This window comes from Dermacentor variabilis, chromosome 4 (genome assembly GCF_050947875.1).
Source record: "Dermacentor variabilis isolate Ectoservices chromosome 4, ASM5094787v1, whole genome shotgun sequence".
Classification (NCBI taxonomy): Eukaryota; Metazoa; Arthropoda; class Arachnida; order Ixodida; family Ixodidae; genus Dermacentor; species Dermacentor variabilis.
The window spans coordinates 144,996,419-145,015,467 of record NC_134571.1 but is presented as its reverse complement, the minus strand read 5'-3'; the positions used below and the strand labels follow the sequence as shown (position 1 = coordinate 145,015,467).

Sequence of the window (19,049 nt, the reverse complement as noted above, 5' to 3'; positions counted from 1 at the left end):
GTCGGGGCCTCGAAAGTCCTTGAAAACCATTGAATTTTTTTCTTCAATATTGCTACGAACCCAGTAGAACAACTGTCATGGAGTAAAAACCTTGGCTGAACAGGGGCTTATACGCAGAGCACAGGAAGACTAGAAATGCAGTAGTAGGCATGGAGGGCCCTGAAAAAAATGTGCCACATCCGCTCGTCTGCCTTATGTTTCTGCACCGACTGTCGCATTTTTAATAGAAGTGCACTTTCTGTTCTACTCCAATAAACGCAACATTACGAACTCCAGTGTGGGGCAGTCCTTCAGCCAGTGCAGAACTTTTTCTGTACATCCGAGTCAGCTCTGTCATTTTTCCAGCATTGTAGTACAAGATTTGTTAAACTGGTTTAGCAGAATATGAGCAGTATACTCTTAAATTAGCTGTTTATTTGTATGCACAAGTTCAGGTCCTCAGTTTCGTTGCATGACAAATTGCCATACCTCAATAGATACAAGAAACAATTTTATTACAGTTTAATAAAATCCAAACAGTAATAATCACAACAATATAATGACATACATTTCTTTTGGTACGTATACAGCCCATATCTTGGCAGTGTATAAATTCAACTATACACCGCAAGTACTGTGTCCTGACCACTATTATTCACATGTGTAAAACCATCACATCAATTCAACAAATATCACAGTAATTAGCGACATACACTTTGTAACTGCTTTACATGAGCATAATGTATACAAATGGTCCCTGTGTACCTACACATGACTAGTGCCACCCGAGTGCTATTACTCACAGGTGTAAAACCAACAAAGCAGTTCTTTAAAAAATATCACAGCGCTTAGTGACGTACATGCTGTAACACCCTTGTAGAAACTTAATACAAACACGTGAGGACACAGAAAGCTAGCAGTGGGCATACATGGGAATACCACCGCCTCAATACTAATTCACAAGTGTAAAACCAACCAAGCAGTTCTTTAAAGAATATCACAATGCTTAGTGACATACATTTTCTAACTAGCTTATATAAGCTTTATACAAACATGAGAACATACACAAAGCTAGCGGTGCACCCGCATAGAAGTGCGGCCATCTGAACACGATTATTTGCAAGTGTAAGCTCAACAGAACAGTTCGTTATAGTGACGCACATTTTGTAACTGCCTTATACAAGCTTAGTGCAAGCACAGGAATGCAGAAAAATATAAATTAAAAACTTGCTCTATGCATACACAAACAGATCAACACAAATGGTAAAAACCGCTTTGAAGACAAATGTGACTGTGGCAAAGCGCAGTGCTGTGCCGGTTGAAATTGCCACCCACAAAAGTATTGAGCAATGCTTAAACCACAGGCAATAAAGTGCTGAAAGACTGCGTCTCTAACGTAACTATTTTAATTCAAATTTCTTGAATATAGGGCTCGCTTGCAGATAAGGCATCTGATCCAACTGACCTGATTTTACACCTGCTACATGCATAGAATGCACTCAGATATAACTGGTAATAATAATTATAAAAGGCATTTAAAAACTTGATAGTATGATGAAGATGCATGACTAGAAAAGTTCTGTCCCCCTCGTACTTGTTAAAAAGGTGTAAGTACGACATGTTCTTTTTTTCCTCAATTTTTGCATTAATGGACAGCCGGGAACCTCGAACCGACACAAAAAAAAAGATACTGCTATGTTAATAGTGTTATGAATAATTTTTTGTGAAAGCTTTTTTACAGAAAAGTTGCAGTCTCGTTTCTGGAGGTTGAGCTGTATCTTGCAAAATAACTTGACAAGTGGTCACATGGGATCATGACACTCTATCATAATGTTAGTTTCAGTTGACTCTCTTGCCCTACAAGTCGCTGCTCACTGTGGCCAGTGATGCAACAGCAGTGTCTGTGTGATTTTCATCACACTTCTGTCCTATGCCATTCTTACCAGAGTTGGCGGCACATAGATACCCAAATTTCGATAGTGTTGCTTTCTCAGGTGGTTGCTTTTGATTTGCTCAATATCAGTTGGCACTTCAGCTCCCATCAAACTTCTTTTTTACCTCTTCAACAACAACATCAACAACAATCTTATGACACCTGTGTTGTCCTTCTAGTTGCCTACAAAGACCAGTCAATCTAGCAACAACACTGACAGTCTCTACTATCTTGTAATGGGGGAGAGGTGTGTCCCACCATTTGTTCCACATTGTTGTCACTATGTGGGCTGGCTGGGGAGGCAACAACTGTAATATGTTTGCATTTGCATATATTAAAGTGATGCTTGTACTGTGTTATAACACCTAACTTAGTCTTGTACTTGCTCCATAATAACACTGGCTCACAGTCGTGGTGAAAAGCTTTTGTATGTTGAGCAAATGAGTTGTATCCACTACAAAAAAAGTCAGTGATAGCACACATGTTGCTCTACCAGGCCTGGTGTGGTTCCTTCTGACACTGCTGCTGATGCTGACGCGCTGCTGCTTGCCTCGTACACTGTTGCAGCTGCAGTAGACATGGCAGTCTCTGTATCTATTGCTGCCGTGTCATCTGTCATGGTAACTTCCAAGTGGTATCGGGCTCACTTCTGCAACAGAGATGTTGTTTGCCCCTTGAGGGCTCTCATGATCAGCCAATAATTTCGTAGGCATTGTCTCCTGCATCGAAGAACCAATAAGAACAGCATGAATTAATAAACATAGCTCTAAAAAGTACGGACATCAAGACTTAACCACAAGCTTTGCACATAAGTGACCGGGCTTAATGAATAATACTTGCAGGAGGAGTTACACAATTGTTTGTGCATATTACAGTAAAGCCTCATCAGAAGATATTCAAGAGGCACGGGAAACATGTCTCTCGAAACCAAAAATTTTGAGACACTGAGGAGCCAGACTAGATCACTTTATTATGCATCATCACTAAAGTAAGTTTTGATATATTTGAAGGAATAAATGCTCAGGGTGGCTTAAAGGGCCCCTAAACCACTTCTCGACATTTTTTGAACATTTCAAGTAGACACGCGTATCGAAATCAGAATGCCGTCACGATCGACGAAGCCAAATGCCAGAGTGCGTAGCACTGCCGGAGCACCACAATATGAAGAAAATGACCCCGTGCGCCTCTCTGGACCTATCCTGCACCCCCCAGTTTGTCCTGACGTCACCAGGCTGTCTCTGATGACGCCACCAGTTTCCGGTGCTGTCGATTGGTCGAACGAAAGTGTACGACTGCCGGCAAGGCCTGCAAGCAAATACACACACTCCTTCTTCCTCGTCGCGTTGCGCGCGATGCTATTGTGGGCAGCCAGTGGGGGCAAAGAACAGAAACGCCAACAGAAGGGTCTCCCTATGAGGCTCTTCAACACGAGTCACCATACAGTTCCGTTGTATTAGCGCCACCCCTCGCAGGACGATGGGCCAGCGCTGCAGCAACAGAGCTCGTTGGTGTTGGCCTGTCCCGTAACATTTGGAGGTGTACTAGGCAAGGAAAAGACGATACTGTCCATATGGCGTGTACCAGATGAAAGAGTAAAATGAGTGGGGACTACTTTTCGATAATCAAACACACGTAGCTCCACTATTACTGCACCGTTTAGAAAAATTCTCGTGGCTACCTGTTCATTGCCTTATTGTGTAGAACAGCAACACCGCAACTAAATTTCAACCTCGGTGGTTTAGGGGCCCTTTAAAGAAGACATTCACAGCTTTTTAGTGACTGTAGATTGTGTTAGCTTCCTTCCCAACTTCTGGAATTTAAACGCTTCACTTTGCAAGCCTTGTTGCTCGCAGTACCTTTGAGGTGCTCTTTGACGCTCGTCAGCTTCAACTGCCGACACTTTCTGCCCTGCACTGTCCTCGTTGCCCTCCTTTTCTGGTTCATGCTAAAAGAGACATGCGCGATTGACTTGTGTAAGGATTGCGGGATCTTTACGCCCTTCGGAGCACACAAGGTGCACAAAGTGAATGTGTCTGGGTTGTGTCCCTTCGAAGTAGTGAATACTTAAAAAGTCATCCTTAGTAACAAAGGTGTCTCTTGTATACAGTATTGTTAACGTGGCAAACATCGGAAAACCAACCAAACCATTTTCAGATGTCTCTTACAACCAAGTGCATCTTGTAATGAGATTCTTCTGTACTGAATATTTTTCAACTATGGATCATCTGCATGTACATATAGTCACAAAGACATGTTCTGTGGAATGGCGAATCGGGAAACAGTTCGTACTCTTACTTTTTGTCCCTAACATAAGCAGCTGATAACAATATGATAAAAAAGCAGGCAATGAGGCTAGAATGGAACATAATCCTTCAGCTCTAAACAGTTTTTTGGGCCCACATCATTCCCCCATATGACATAAGGAAACAACATGATTGCAGTAATGGCTGCATGTGATCTGAGTTGATTGAAACAAACTATACGTAAGGTTGTCCTGTATGTAATTTTATCAGAGTGCTTTTTAGATGTCCTGCTGGTGATCCTGGCTGCGCGATGCTTCTCATGCTTTTTGGCACGATTCCTTTTTTTCCACTCCACTTTTTTTTTTCAGATTATCTCCCCTTTCCCTTCCCCCTTGTGTAAAATAGCACACTTGAAGTATCAAATCTGTTGAACTAACGTGTGTATCAAACCTGTTAACATGTGTGCTTCTCTGTGGTCTGTGTTGTATTTTTGCGCTGCACAATTCAATTCAAGATGAAAGATGGAACGTCCCTGCCTTTAGTTTAATTGTGTGTGTGTGTGTGTGTGTGTGCATATATGTCTCTCTCATGTTTTGAAATATATGTACATTCAGGAGTGCCTGCATGCCCTTCTCTCCTGCTCCAGTGACGAAAAGGAGAGCCTGTTTATGTACCATAGTAAAAAATTCAAAGGCTTTCGCTGTGCCCATTACATCCCTTATCATATGGATCTGTCACAATACAGAGTAGCAGTGGTCCATAATACTAGCCCATCCCAACATAATTATAAATTAACACATACCGACATGCTGCGAAACAGCTGTTGCAAAGCCGCTGGTGAAGGCAATTTCCGCAGCACTGCAGTGGTACAGCCGAGTTTCACCTGTATAGTGACAAATCCATATGCGTGTTAGCAACTCAGTAGTTGCTGATGGTTTCATAAGCTTTACACTACACAATAAAGTAATCTAGACAACTTTGTTGGAACAAATGCACATAATTAGGACACCACTTAAACACTAACACGATTAATTGCCCCAAATCTCTCACTCACTAAGGGTGAATACTACTGAAACATCGGTGGAGAGCTCAGATTAACACAGCCCATAAAGGACAAGCGTACTTTGAGGAAAACAGCTATAACAGCGGTTAGTTTTCTTGATCATTTTATGTGGTAGCTTTGATTTAAATGTCATGCAGTACTATAAAATACGAAGTGCCGCATTTCTACCAGCAGAAGGCGTCGTCAGGCTCGTGGTACAACAGATTTTTGCACCGTTTGTCAGTGAGCCGACACATACAAAGAAAACCGAATTCACACATACACATACAGTGTCAAGTACACTTCTCCTTCTGAAAACGCAGCCACCAGTTCCAATGTTGCTGAAAGGAAAGGTTATATAAAATGCGAGACTGCATGGAACTGCCACTTATGACTGTAAATGTATGGTCTGCTGATTGCAGAGGTAGTCACATGCTATTTCTAGTCTCTTTTAGAAGCATTACTAAAGAATAAATTAAAATCTATTCATAAGTCACGAATTTCATGCATCCACAGTTTGGCTAAATAACCTGAGAGAAAAAGACATGTTTACCTGGAATAGCAACCTTTTTTCCTGCTGCAAAACTTTCCTTCGAATTAATGAAATAACTTTACAGCGTCATAATGCGTTTCTCGCAACTACTTGCCGGCAGTGGCGAGTTAGTGTTTATATCCGACTCATTGGGCGACAATACTGCCAAACACAAATGCTTCACAAACACGAGAACACGTTTCTCGCAGAGAATAGCAACCATATATGCCTCTGTGAGACATGATCGCACCTTTGTGGTCAAAATGTACATTAGAACGACATCACCATCTCATTAAAGAAAAAAAGCCTCCGTACAAGGCAGCCGCCAACTGCATAATGTGAAATTGCAACTGATGTCCACTTACTGGTGGCCTGTGTTTGAGTCACTTTTGGCAGTTGACTGGGTGCTGAGAAATGCACATCCTGGGTTGTCCCTGCAAAACATACAGGGTTATGTCAAATGTTGAAAATATATATATGCCGGCATTTCATCAGTCGCAAAACAAATGAGTAAACTAATAAAGAACTGTAATGTAAACAGAGTACACATCATAAGATAGGCTGTCAAGTGTTAATGCATTACGCAAAAAACCTAATGCATAGGAAAGACTATATGTATACACACGAAGCCTACACAATTTAATTCGCTCTAGGTTTTTCCGTGCAGTATATTCAAATTATTAGTCTCGTGGTTAGAGCAAAATTAGTGTAAATTACGAACTAAATTATTTACCCTGGAAACTTTTCTTCAATATGCACCTGTGCGCGCTTCAAACGAGTAGCGTTGTAAAATTTACGTACATGGCATTTAACATAGTTGCTGAACACGGATTTCCTTTGCCCTGTGTCGTGTACAGTGAGCTACATATATCTGCCCCCCCCCCCTTTTTGTACTAGCCATACTGCGTGCCACTGCACCTATACGCACCTCAATAAACCTCACGACACAGAAATAAAAAAAGCACCAATCACCCATGCCTGCATGTTGTAGTGGGCCTAACCTAACCAAGCATGGGCTGTTGCTTTTTATAGTAAACACAGGCATCGTGCTCATTGCAAGTATGTATCATGTCGCTAAGCAAATATGCAATTTCATTGTATCACTATTTTTTTATCACTTGGATATATTTGTTGAGAGGCAAGACAAAAAGCAGTCACTTCTCAGAACTAATCAGCTTTCTTAAAACACATTTTTAACTTTTCAATGACACTTGCTGCTATGTGTTTGTCTCCAGAGAGCATACTTGATTTGACTTTCCAATCAGAGACATTACATAAATATACCATGTTAAGATGACTGCCTGGAGCACGTGAGAATTTTCATCTTCGTGTAACATACTGTATCTTGATTTTGTTGACATTTGGTCAAATGGTACACCCAATATACCCACATACTAGTTTTCTTGTCCAAATAACATGCCAATGTATTTTGATTTTTTGGCATTGGCTCCTCTGCACTACATGAAGTCGCGCTGCACTGGCTCTTTCACATCCTCGTGTCCTTGCAGCTGCCTTCTTGCGTTATATAAAGTGGGTGCCTGAAAAATATTGTATGCAAAAGTCAACACAAGGAAAACAACATCAAGACAGTCAAGGCCATGGCAATAAAAAGTCTTAGCTCTTAGTCTTCCTAGTGAAATGCATGCAAAACATCCAAATGACTGCAACAGTCAACTGCTAAACTAACTTCAATTTTTAGATTTAAGCAAAAAAACAAATAAACCACAGTTCATCCTTGTTTTTCATGAATGTTAGAATACTCCTGCTAATGAATAGAATATTGGTCATTTTCAGACGTCATAGGTCTGTCATGAGTCTGGTGTATCGCAAACACCACTTGTGACACATCCTAAGCAAGTGCCCAGTGTGCCCCCCCTCCCCCGCACCATCCCTGGTTGTGCCACTGCTGAAGCCATAATTTGAGGATTATAGCTGCAAACATGATGCTCAGTAGGGATGAAAATATTGTCCTTCAGCTCAATGGATATATGGATGTGCCTATAAAAAAGGGCAACAAGGCTTGTTATGGCAAGCTTACGCACATTTCAATACTAACAAGTTCACTGCGGCCTGCATCTAAGCTTACTAAAAGGCATGAACTTATTTTCATGCATGAGGTGCGCAGTGGAGTTCATTTTTGACAGACCCGACTACTGCTGCAGTTTGAAATCTAGCATTTTAGATTCTTGTAGGCATGTAAAAGTTGCAGTTAAACCGCAGTTATTAGTTTATTACACCAACCTATTGTTCTGTGTACGACAGACTGGTAACACGGAATTAAAGCAACATTTTATTTTGATATTTTATTTCTCTACTAAAAATATTCAAGCGATAAACACATCTTGATCTGCCATGCTATAGCAAAATGCACACATTACGCTTGTAACCCCCAGAGGAAGGCTGATTTAGCTGTTCATACGACATAACTCTGACACGCCAACTCATATTAGCAAATGCACAGGCATGTCCAAAACAATAAGCGTATGCAAAGCGCCCCTGCAATTGTAATTCCACACAGCAGCCGTTATATTCGATGCCGATGCGTAACTAGCTGCTTGACAATTCACCGAGTTCGTAGACATAAGCATCCTTTCAGTTTCGCACCGTGCACGAAAACCGCAACAGGAGACAAAACCAGACCTATAATCACACCATTTCAACATGAGCAAAAACAGTTCAGTCTTAGGGATAAACACTGTGAGAGCGATTTAGTGCGCGACGGCGACGAGCGACGGCTTCGAGCGACAAAACGGGCCGTCGCTTGAACAGATGGCTCGGTTCTGGAAATCTAGAAATCGTCGCTCGTCGCCCAGAAGTGCTATGAGCGACTAGCCAATAGCGCGAAGCCGGAACTGGATGTACATACATCGCTCAAATACTACCGATTGTCGCGCGGAACGAGCAAATGATTCAATTTTTATACGTGCAAGGATAAGAACGTACTGCAAGACCTCCGGAAATATTTTATGCTACTTTTTATAGTAAAATACATCAACGTAAATTACTAAAGCACGCGTGACTGCAGCCCTCATGCTGGCAACGCCGGGGAGGCGTCGCTCAAAATCGTCGCTCGCACGGAGTACGACTTGTAGGCGACGAGCGAACGCGACAGCCATCTCCGTCGCGTCGCTTGTAGCTGCCGCGCGCAAGATCGCTTATATGGGGTTTACAATTTTTCAGCATAAAACATGGATTCCTCATGCGTTTTCAGTAAGTTCAAGATAACGCGCCCAACTGACCTCTTGCAGCATGCAGCTGAATGCCTGCGGCAAAGTTTCTAACTAGCACTGGTGCTGCACGTAACTTCAGTGGTCGCAGATTCCCCCTGCGCGAGACACCGTCAAGCGCGCGGTTTATTCATAAAAAAGAAAAGCATGCTGCCAGCAAAATGACGCCTTCTGTTATGTGATTCCTTAGTTCAACAGCGTTCCGTACACAGTAGACTGCCAAACTGAATAAATTCAAACACACAAAACGCACGCTAATCACGCTCCGCATAGGCTCGGAATCACGGGCTGGTGAACCAACCATTTTAAGCGTCCTCTCGCCTGGCGTCTTATTGAACATACCATAGTTCTGGCAGCGTTTGCGATTTTTAAAGCTCTTATGGACAACGGCAAAGTGATAAAATCACATGCAGTTATCGCGACTGGCTTTTTAGATTGACATCGAGAGACAGCGCGTACGCCTAGTCCTTTGTCAATCGCGTCGGCTAAGCGCAGCGACGACTTCCTGGCGATAGCATGACATATACGGAGAATGTGCACCTAAGTTAGAATTCACTTACCGTGGAGGATTTGTTGTTATATCCAAGGCATGACGAACGACTGTCGTGTTTTCGTGGCGACGCGAGATGGCTAACACACGATCCCCCTCGGCTGGCCTTTGCTCGCTGGACGGGTCACCTTTCTCCGGTGCTGTGTTGTTCCGCGATCTTGAGCGCGCGCGCGCGCGGTGGAGCCACTCCGAGTGAAAAAGTAGAGCGCTCGCTACGCGTTCCTTTGAACTGCGGCGGCCTGTTCTCTTAGAAGCAAAACGATGTGTTCTTTGGTCAGCGTGCATGAATGATACATTGCCATGTTCGGGCCCAGCCACCTACAGTTGAAGCAGAAGATTACGCTACGTTTTGTTTTCTATTGCCGCAAGAGTCTCTCTTTTCTATTGTCGCAAGAGTCTTTTCACTCTCTAGCTTTGAAGGGGAGAGTGAAAAGCACATTTCACTCTCTCCTTGGTGACAGAGTGAACAATGCATTTCACTCTCCTCGACATTTTGCGAGAGTAAAACGACGCTTTGAAGAGTGAACCGGCAGCTTCACTCCTGCGATACCCTTCCTAGTTTTTAGAGTGCAGCAATGAGCGCACAAATGGTGCAAAGGCGCCTCTATTCAAGCAGATAATAGTATTCTAACGACAACAAAATGCATTGGGTACAATCGTCAGTGGCGATAACTAGATTTAAGTGGATAGAGAAGTTTTTGAGGTATTGTGTTTGAGGTAGTGAGATGGGCAGACGATTTCCGACTGACATAGTTCGTGGTAAAGAAAAAGAAATAAAACAAACTAGTGATATCGAACGCAAAAATAAGAAGCATAAACCCACTACACAGCTTCTGACAGTGGTCCTGTTTGTTTACCTTTTTGCCGTAAATACGTTTTCTCCTAGAGCTCCAGTTTGTGTGGAGATGTCAAGGTATTTTCACAAAATACCAGGCTCAGCCGCTCAATGAAAATATTGTGCGGCAATGAAATTCGCGAATGCACTGAAGTGTAGATGATGCGAAGCACATTTTGCTAAAAATGAAGCGTGCTTAATCTTAGGTGATTTTTCTTTGTGTACGTGGTACTGCACATTTATAACTGTGCAGTATTTCTGATGAGCCCGACATTGGAAGCACCGGTTGCCCTCCACGCAAATTTGCTTATTTCGTTCGGTTATTTTCTGTGCCGAAATATGTCTTCAATATATCAGCACGGCCTGATGGCTGGAAAATAATGATGGCGGTTCTTATGGATGGTGGTTAAAGATTTTAACTGACAGCCATGAGAAACAAAATCGGCTGATGAGATCCAAAGTACTTAAATCGGATCTGGTGTCTTGTTGACAACGGCGGGGCTCTGCTATGCAGGAGGAGGAGCGCTCGAGTTCAAGACGCATTTCAATCACGGCAAAATAAAAAAAAATCTCGTGTGCTTAGATTTGCTTGTACGGTAAATAATTTCACGTTGTCAAGATTAAGCCACAGTGCCCCACTACGGCGCGCCTCATAATCATATTGTGACTATTGGCATGTAAAGCCTTTCAACTATGTTGAAGGGCTTTACCTAATGTAATTTAATTAAGAAAGACGGCGACGATAACAGTAGTAGGTCGTCGAATCTGAACTTATGGGTCATGTTCGTCTGATAGTTATAGATGTACTATATTATATAGAAGAGTAACCGCTGTTGCTCGAGCGCATTCGAGAATGTTTGTTGCACTATTTACGTCGCATGCTCAATCCTATTACACAAGAATGTTTTTGCCACGTTGTAACACGTATCTTTGTTTTTTATTTCTTCGGCGACTGTGTTTCACCTGACTGTCACGGTCATCATGGTATTTCTTGACACAAGGCGCGCCTAGTGCGTCCGCAATATTGTGAATGTTGTCGCCGATTGTATAGCGAAACAATATTGTCTAAGCAGATTGTCCGGAAGACGCGAATGCTGCTATAAAATTTCGAGTTTGCGCGAACACTATTGGTTACTCTGGAATTCATTGCGACACATGCGCAAAGAGCAAGAAAACCTGTTAATTAAGATTTGATTATTTACGAGTGAGCTCGCCGGCTCGCCGCTATCGTTTTATTTGGATTGCCATCTTTTTTTGGCAGAATAATGCCAAAGGAAGAGTTTGAGTCGTAGATCACATTTTGGGGAGTCTGGTCGTTCATCGTGACTGCAACATGAAAACTATACCTCATTCGCAAGGGTTCACGTGTCCAGAAGTTTGATGAAACATTCTTGCACTACTTTCTTTTTCCCAAGGTTGCCTTCATTGGTAAATACAGAAAACATGGAAACGCAGGAGGTTACATTGCCATCGACGACGTCACCTTCTCGTCAACCTGCACGCCCTACCAAGGAGGTAAGGTGTGATGAGTGACTCTGCAAAATAGGACGTGGTAAAAAAACGTGGTCACCTTGATATCAGATTTATGGCGGTCAGAAGCAGGGAACGCCCGTCCCAGCTTTAGTAGTGGGAACTCAACTAAGCCTTTCCCAACTTTTAAGGTTATATTGGCCCAGATTGTCCAAAGATTTAGTTTTTCAGGTTCAGTCTGTAGTGCATTCATTAGATCATCGGGCGTACTTTCATGTTTGCCTACACCTTCTCTGCTCATTGCTTTCTACTCCGCGCCGTGGCACATTTATGGAAGCCTACCTTTGGGAACCTGAAGAGGTCGACACAGTCATAACTTTTGCATAAAATGGAGTGAAGCTGTTTATTTGCGAACCTTCTCATAATTTTCGGACCCGGGCTGCTTGGTGTTGCTGTTGACTTGCCGAATAGCTCGCACTTTCAAAAAAATTGAATTACGGGCTCGATGGTGGCATCGAACCTCAGTCCTCGAGCACAGCAGCCCAATATTCCAAGCATTAAATCACTAACACATGCATACTTCTATTGTGCCAACGCTAATTTGCTCTTTGAGATATTCGTCATGTGTGTGAGATTGCGTAGCACTGGCTTGTGAGAGAACATGCGTGCGTGCCAGTTTCTTTTACACCGAAGACGTAGGAATGCCATGGGAAATTTTGTAGCGTTTCATTAACTGCTTTGCAAAAGCTTCTCTTTACCTACATTCCAAGCTGTAGGCTGTCTCTTTATAACTATTATTGAAAATAAAGTGCACGAGTAATATTTAGCAGAACTACAGTACACTATTGAACCAATCTTTCAGTTGAACAAATACGCGTCGACATTGTAGTAAGTCAACTAAGTCGTAAAGCCATTTCCTGAATAAAGTGCACATTGCAACTTCTTATAAGGCCTCGAAGATGCTGGCTCTGCACTGCAGCTGAAATTTCTAGTGAACTTTTTTAATAACCTGTCAAGAGAAGAATCTGTGATGGGTAGCCAGCCCCCAGCGTCTGTGCAGGAGTACGTTTGTCAAGGTCAGTTATCCCCATCAACTCTGACCATGACAAGGAAATACACAGCAAAAAAAAAATTTGTTGGACCATACACAAGTTCCATAGAATAACTTAATCACGACTGGGGGCTTGCTGGTGGGCTCGAAGGAAAAGGATACAATCATTGTATTCTGTCGATACTAACACATCGGGCAGAAACTTGGAAGTTATTAAAGAAATGAGACCAAGCTAAGGGGATCGCGCAACGAGCGATTGGACGAAAAGTATTAGACGTCACTTCAAGATACAGGAAGAGAGTGGCGTGCGTCAAAAAGTAGACAGGTGTAGCCGATATTCTAGTTGACATTGAGAGGAAAATTGGATTGGGGCAGACCATTTCATGCACATGGCTGACGAGCAAGGGTCAATTATAGTTACAGAAGTGGTGCCAAGGGAAGGGAAGCGCCGCCGAGGAGGACAGAAAATTAACTGGGTTGATGACACTAGAAAATCTGCAGGCAGAGTTTGGCATCAGCTAACGCAAGAGAGAGTCGATTGGAGGTCGCGATGAAATTATAAAATCTGCAGGCACAGCTTGGCATCAACTAACACAAGGCAGGGGTAATTGGAGGTCGCTTGGAGAGGCCTTCGTCTTGCAGTGGACATAAATATGGGCTGATGATGACAATATACTTCGGATACACTAGGAGCAGTACCAAACGTCATCCTTATATGAATGCAAGAAATTTTAGGCTGAAGGACTGAAATTTACAGACCCTATGTACTCTTAATCTGAGTGTACGAAGTGTACGCGCCCCACTGTACTATAGAGAAACAATACAAATGGCCTGCCACTCAATGGTCAAAATAAAATGTACCATAGTAACAAAATTACATTAGTACGGATACTGCAGTCTTTCTCTGAATTTTGTACTCGCTGAAGGCATAACTGAAGGTGTCGCGTGGTAAGTCAAAGTCGCCTTGTAGTCGTTTTGCATCTGTAAGGGGCAGTGCTTGTGGTGTGCCCTAGCTTCGAAAGGGTGAGCGCGCTCTATAAGCTTTGCAACATGGCCACACATGCCGGTGCGTGTCCGGCAGTAGGAATTGCACTACACATTTGTCGTAGCCGGGATGGGCACCCTACTTCTCGGTCATGAGTGCTGTTCTTGCGAGGAAGTTTTTAGAATAAGTCCAGGACAGAATAGTGTGAGCTAATTGCAGCGCTTTGGCGCCTCGACCCTCTTAGCATAGTCATCACCCCTTCCCTGATGAACTGCGAATTACTTCATTACAGTTGAGGTTATATTTTATATAAAAATATAATATAATATAAAATATAATATAATATAAAAATACTGCGAGTAAACTTTGCTACAACTACTAAGGAACTGCCAAAGAAGCGGGTATGCCATCCACATCCGTTCAAGGAAAATATGTGCGAACTTCTCACCCACAAAACAGGCGTTCACTCAGAGTGTTTCATGGTATTTTTGAGACGAATCATTGTTATCCCACTTTATCCAATTTTTTCTTTGCAGAATTGCCAGGAGTTTCACCATCACAACCACCACAGACAGAGTCCCCGATGCAACCTTCGCCTCCACCAACAATGTCCCCTATGCCACCCCCACCACCACCATTTGCTTGCGGTGACAATGAATTCCAGTGTGGCAACAGCGAGCAGTGCATTTCACTCACTAAAGTTTGCGACTTCAAAGATGACTGCTCCAACAGTGCTGATGAAGCTAATTGTGGTGAGTGTTAGCTGTCGTCATTGCACGGCCAGCATTAGGTCACTCGGTTTGATGGCGTACCCTCTGGATGTTCTTGATAGTTATTATTGTCTAACAACTGTTCAATGCCTGCAGTGGGGTGCTCTGGTAATTATGCGCTCACTTTAAATCATTTGCTACTTTTTTGTCAACAAGCACCTGACAAAAAAAGAAACAGCTGAGTAGCAAAGCTTCGCCGTCTGATCAAAAGAGTTGGGGTTTAGGCACGTTCACAATTCATGACATTTCATCGACTTTATAACTGCACAGATTGAGCAAATGAACAAAGGAAAAGCAAGAAGAAAGAGGAGACAGGGAGCACTAAACTTTGAGGTATTTATGACGTCACACCTGTAATTTGCTTTTAAACGTAGTGAGCAAAGCACGCACAAAAAACACAGCGCATTTCACACGCACGGCAGACTATAAAACAAACATTTTTGCATGCTAAAGATACAGATGGCAAACTCTCAAACATCTCTCCAAAACTTCCTGCGCCTTTGGCTTCTTTAATGCTACGTTTAGGTTGATTGTGACAAGGAACGACAACAGGCCGTTTGTCGAAGACAAGGGCACAAATGCAATTTTCGCAGTGTATTTGTCACAATGAAAGCTTGACGATCTGTCTGAATGGCCGATTGTGTGAGCGTAACAGCAGTGTCTTATCTCGTGATTCTCTCGCTTTACACAGCAAGAAATGTGGATGCGCTCCTGGCTTCGACAAACGGAATATTGTCTGTTGTAGTCCCAATCATCTTACACATGATATTACAGATGCTGAAGGCATAGGAAGATTTAAAGAGGTGTGTGTGAGATGAATCCCTCTCTATCTTCATCATGCAACAAATTGGCGTTTGTTGGACTGTGTATTTATTGCATCGTCTAAAAGCAATTCCCGAGAGCAACATATGAACTGCTGTAAATTTGATGCCCCCCTGTCCCTGTTTTCTTCTTCTTTTTCCCTGCATTTTCTTCACTCAGTCTGAGTGGTGCTAACGTCAAAGAAGTCTTCTAATCGAAGTGGTTAGATTTTCTTAGTTTTCTACAGATAAGCCGCTGGCTATTATGACAACTTCCAATCCCAAATCCTGGCGCTGTAGTGCCCACGAGCGGTTATGTAACAGCACTACGCCAAGCAGAAGAGAAAAAATTATTTGACGGTGAAGTAGAAGAACTTGGATTAATAAATTTGCAATTACATTGAAAATGTTCTGTATATACAGATGTGGATTACGGAACACAGTAATTCTGCACACAGGAGAAGAGGCGTATCATCGTGTAAGTGACACAGGCGGACGCGCAGGGCGGCTTCCTGGAAAAGGCGCAGCGCCTTTCACAGCTCCTCACCCGCTTCACCAGCACGTTTCTCTGACGGGCCTTAGACAACATTGGATTAAACTGGCTGCTATTCGGATTCTGTATCTCCATTTTTACTCACTTCTGTTATGTGGCTGATTGAGCACGAAACACATAGCTGATATACAGAAACGTGTCTACATACTTCTTTTGTTACATATATTAATGCCGACAACGTGACGCCAAAATTTTTAACTTAATGTACTTCAGTTTTGTGCCCCACTTGGATAGAAGACAAATATCTGACATTGTCTTCAACGTATTTCTGAATAAAACCCCACACAGTAGAATAATTTGAACTTTTTGATCACAGTTACTAATGCCTGCATAAGTAGTCCACATTAAACATGCTCTATAGAAAACACCGGAATTTGATTCCTGCATGAAGATCAGCACAAGAATTCTATTTCACTTGTAGTAGTAAAATATATTCAAAACATTGCCAACTGAGTCGCCACATTCTCCCTATTTGGTAACCCTAATCTATACAATTGTATTGCCCCAAAAACTGACGCTAAAGCTTTTCAGTGCGATAAACCAAGGATGTGTGCTTCACTAGAGGGCGGTACAATTATTTTACTTTGTTTAGGGCAGCAAAATATCTTAAAATGCTATTGACATAATCGCCAGGCCGTCCATACTTGACTGTATTTCTTATTGCCATTAAAAATGCCGCACAAAGTGGCGTTACATTTTTTACATTTACTTACAGAAGTCGCACAACGAAGTTGGTCGCAATTAGTCACTTTAAATAAAAAGTGAATGTTCTGGGCCACTTGGTCGATGCGCAACTTTCTGCATTCACAAACCTACTGAACCAATCAGCGGCGCAAGAGCAGCTCGTCTGTATACGCCGGGTGGCTATGCGACAAGAGATGACCCGCATCAACAGCGGCACATTTCAGTGTAGTGCCTGCAGGTCGAGCTTGCTGACGTGAAAATCGGTTGATGCGAGCTGCTCCTTGGTTGCCAGTCGCCGTAGGTCAGGTGCCCAATCTCCGTCGCCGGCGTAAATGCACCTTTATTCTGACACGCCTACATTCTTCGACAAACTGTACGGGGCACAATAATCCGACATCGCTTGGGACGGCAAAATACGTTGAAACGCTGCTCCAGAGAAGTACTTCCACGTAGAGCGCAACGAAACGATTGCTATCATTTGGCTGGACGCTTTTGCGGCACTTAGGAGAGCATCACATAAAAAATAGCTAAGCTGCTGCACCAACGTGTGAGAAAGAAGGGGCGGAACAATCACCAGTCAGAGAGTATTCATAAAAGCAAAATAAAATGAAACTCATAAGTTCAAACATGTAAATCTTCATCTGAAATAGCAGTTAAACATGGCAGTCATAAGAGATTCTGCACCACATAAATATTTAGCGAAAAGGTTTTGCCTTGGGGGGGGGGGGGGTATTTCCATAATGCCGAAGCGTGTAGCAATATTGTCTAAATACCTCAACATGCACAGTTCTGGCATATATACACCAAGAAAATGAGTCCGACCCAGACGCAGCTTCTCAGCTTAACTTAGGAGTGAAGCCTAACGTAGATAAAAATATGTGGACGCACCATAGTTGTGTTAATAATGAAGATGGTTCTGCAAGTGACTAAATTTATAATCCTACTTTGGATACAGGAGCTTCAAATATCTTAGGCCGAGCATGATGCAATAAGAAGCAAAACATTAAGCCATTTGGGTTTGTATGAGCAATATGTATGTTAGGAAACAGATATTATTACACAGTTGCAGCGAAAAGTATAACCTACGTGTGCTATATATTATCTACATGTGCAACTATGAGACGGACTCGTGCTAGCAACAGAAATATTCTACAGTTCTGTCGAAAACTCATCTAAAGATAAAAGGTAGTCTGTTCGTTATTAATAAATTGGACTACTTGTTTTCATAACAATTTTTTTCCTTGCTCTAGTAACAATTTCTTATTAAACACTCCTCTGTACCACTCAGGTGCATGCGAATTTACAAGGGACCTGTGCGGCCTAGAGAACGAAAATCCCAATGCGCGCTTTGGGTGGACCTGGAAAGCAGCACAAGATGCCATTCACAACCATGATTTCCCCGTCACTGACAGTCGTGACAACGAACACGGATCCTATGCTACATATTCGCTGCTCAATTCTGGTAAGAAATGCTTATGTTACCCTATTAGAAAGCATTTATGCCATCAGATTCGTCTTGGTCTAGCATATATGGCAAATTATATGTCTCACTAAAATGCGAAACTTCGCATTAATAAATTGAAAACTAAGGACTTATCTATAATTTCTGTTGTTCTGCAACTTAATGCCAACTTGCTTCACTAATTTGTTGCCAGAAGTGTGTTGTAGCAAGCGCCATTGGCCGGAATACTTTGCGAGAATTCTCCATTTGCACCCTAGCTGATAAAGATGCACCATGCACGATATGCAGCATTGTTGGAGCAAAGCAAGTGCACCTGTGTGGCGTGGAGCCACAGAAAGCAAGCAGAGTAAGAGGCTGCGACATGAACAAGAGGAGCTGCTCGTTTCAACCTTACAACATTGGGCAAATTGAAAGGGAATAAAAAGAGGAAAAGAGGGGCGTGGAAGCATTGAATGATACTAAAGAAATGGTGGTAAAAGAAAGGCATACGAGGGAGCGCGTGAAATTTATACTAATTTAAAATCCTTTTATTCATGCTATCGCTTATTTGTCGGTTTGGTAGAAGCACATTTAGGACTTCATTTCTATGAATAAAAAACTAGGGTAATTATGTGAAAGAGTGAAGTGAATGTACGGTTTATTTCGTCAGAACATTATAACTGAAGAAAATAAATAACTACTTACATATATTGTAATAAAGTAAAGCATACTAAGTAACGTGTATGTTGCTTGGGAGTAATGTTCTAGGAGCGTTTGAAGTAGATGAGTGCTCAAGTCATGTCCACTTATTGGATAACCTCAAACTAGCGCCATTTTTCTGCTGGAAACGTTGCTGTAGTATCTACTTCTCAAGCAAGCCACTCCAATATAAGCCACGAAAGACATTATTTTATCCCATCGTTTCTTTTCCTGAATAATCGAAAACCAGCTTTC

The 19,049-nt window shown here is 42.4% G+C and overlaps 1 protein-coding gene across 1 annotated transcript in view; it reads left to right on the top strand.

The window, feature by feature from the left end:
- The window catches only part of LOC142578382 (MAM and LDL-receptor class A domain-containing protein 1-like), an 87,073-nt gene that overhangs the window by 62,189 nt on the left and 5,835 nt on the right, over positions 1-19,049 (top strand). The window contains exons 18-20 of the mRNA XM_075687776.1: positions 11,757-11,856; positions 14,384-14,599; positions 17,943-18,116. Coding sequence (XP_075543891.1) covers positions 11,757-11,856; positions 14,384-14,599; positions 17,943-18,116 — 490 coding nt within the window. The remainder of the gene's footprint in view (positions 1-11,756; positions 11,857-14,383; positions 14,600-17,942; positions 18,117-19,049) is intronic.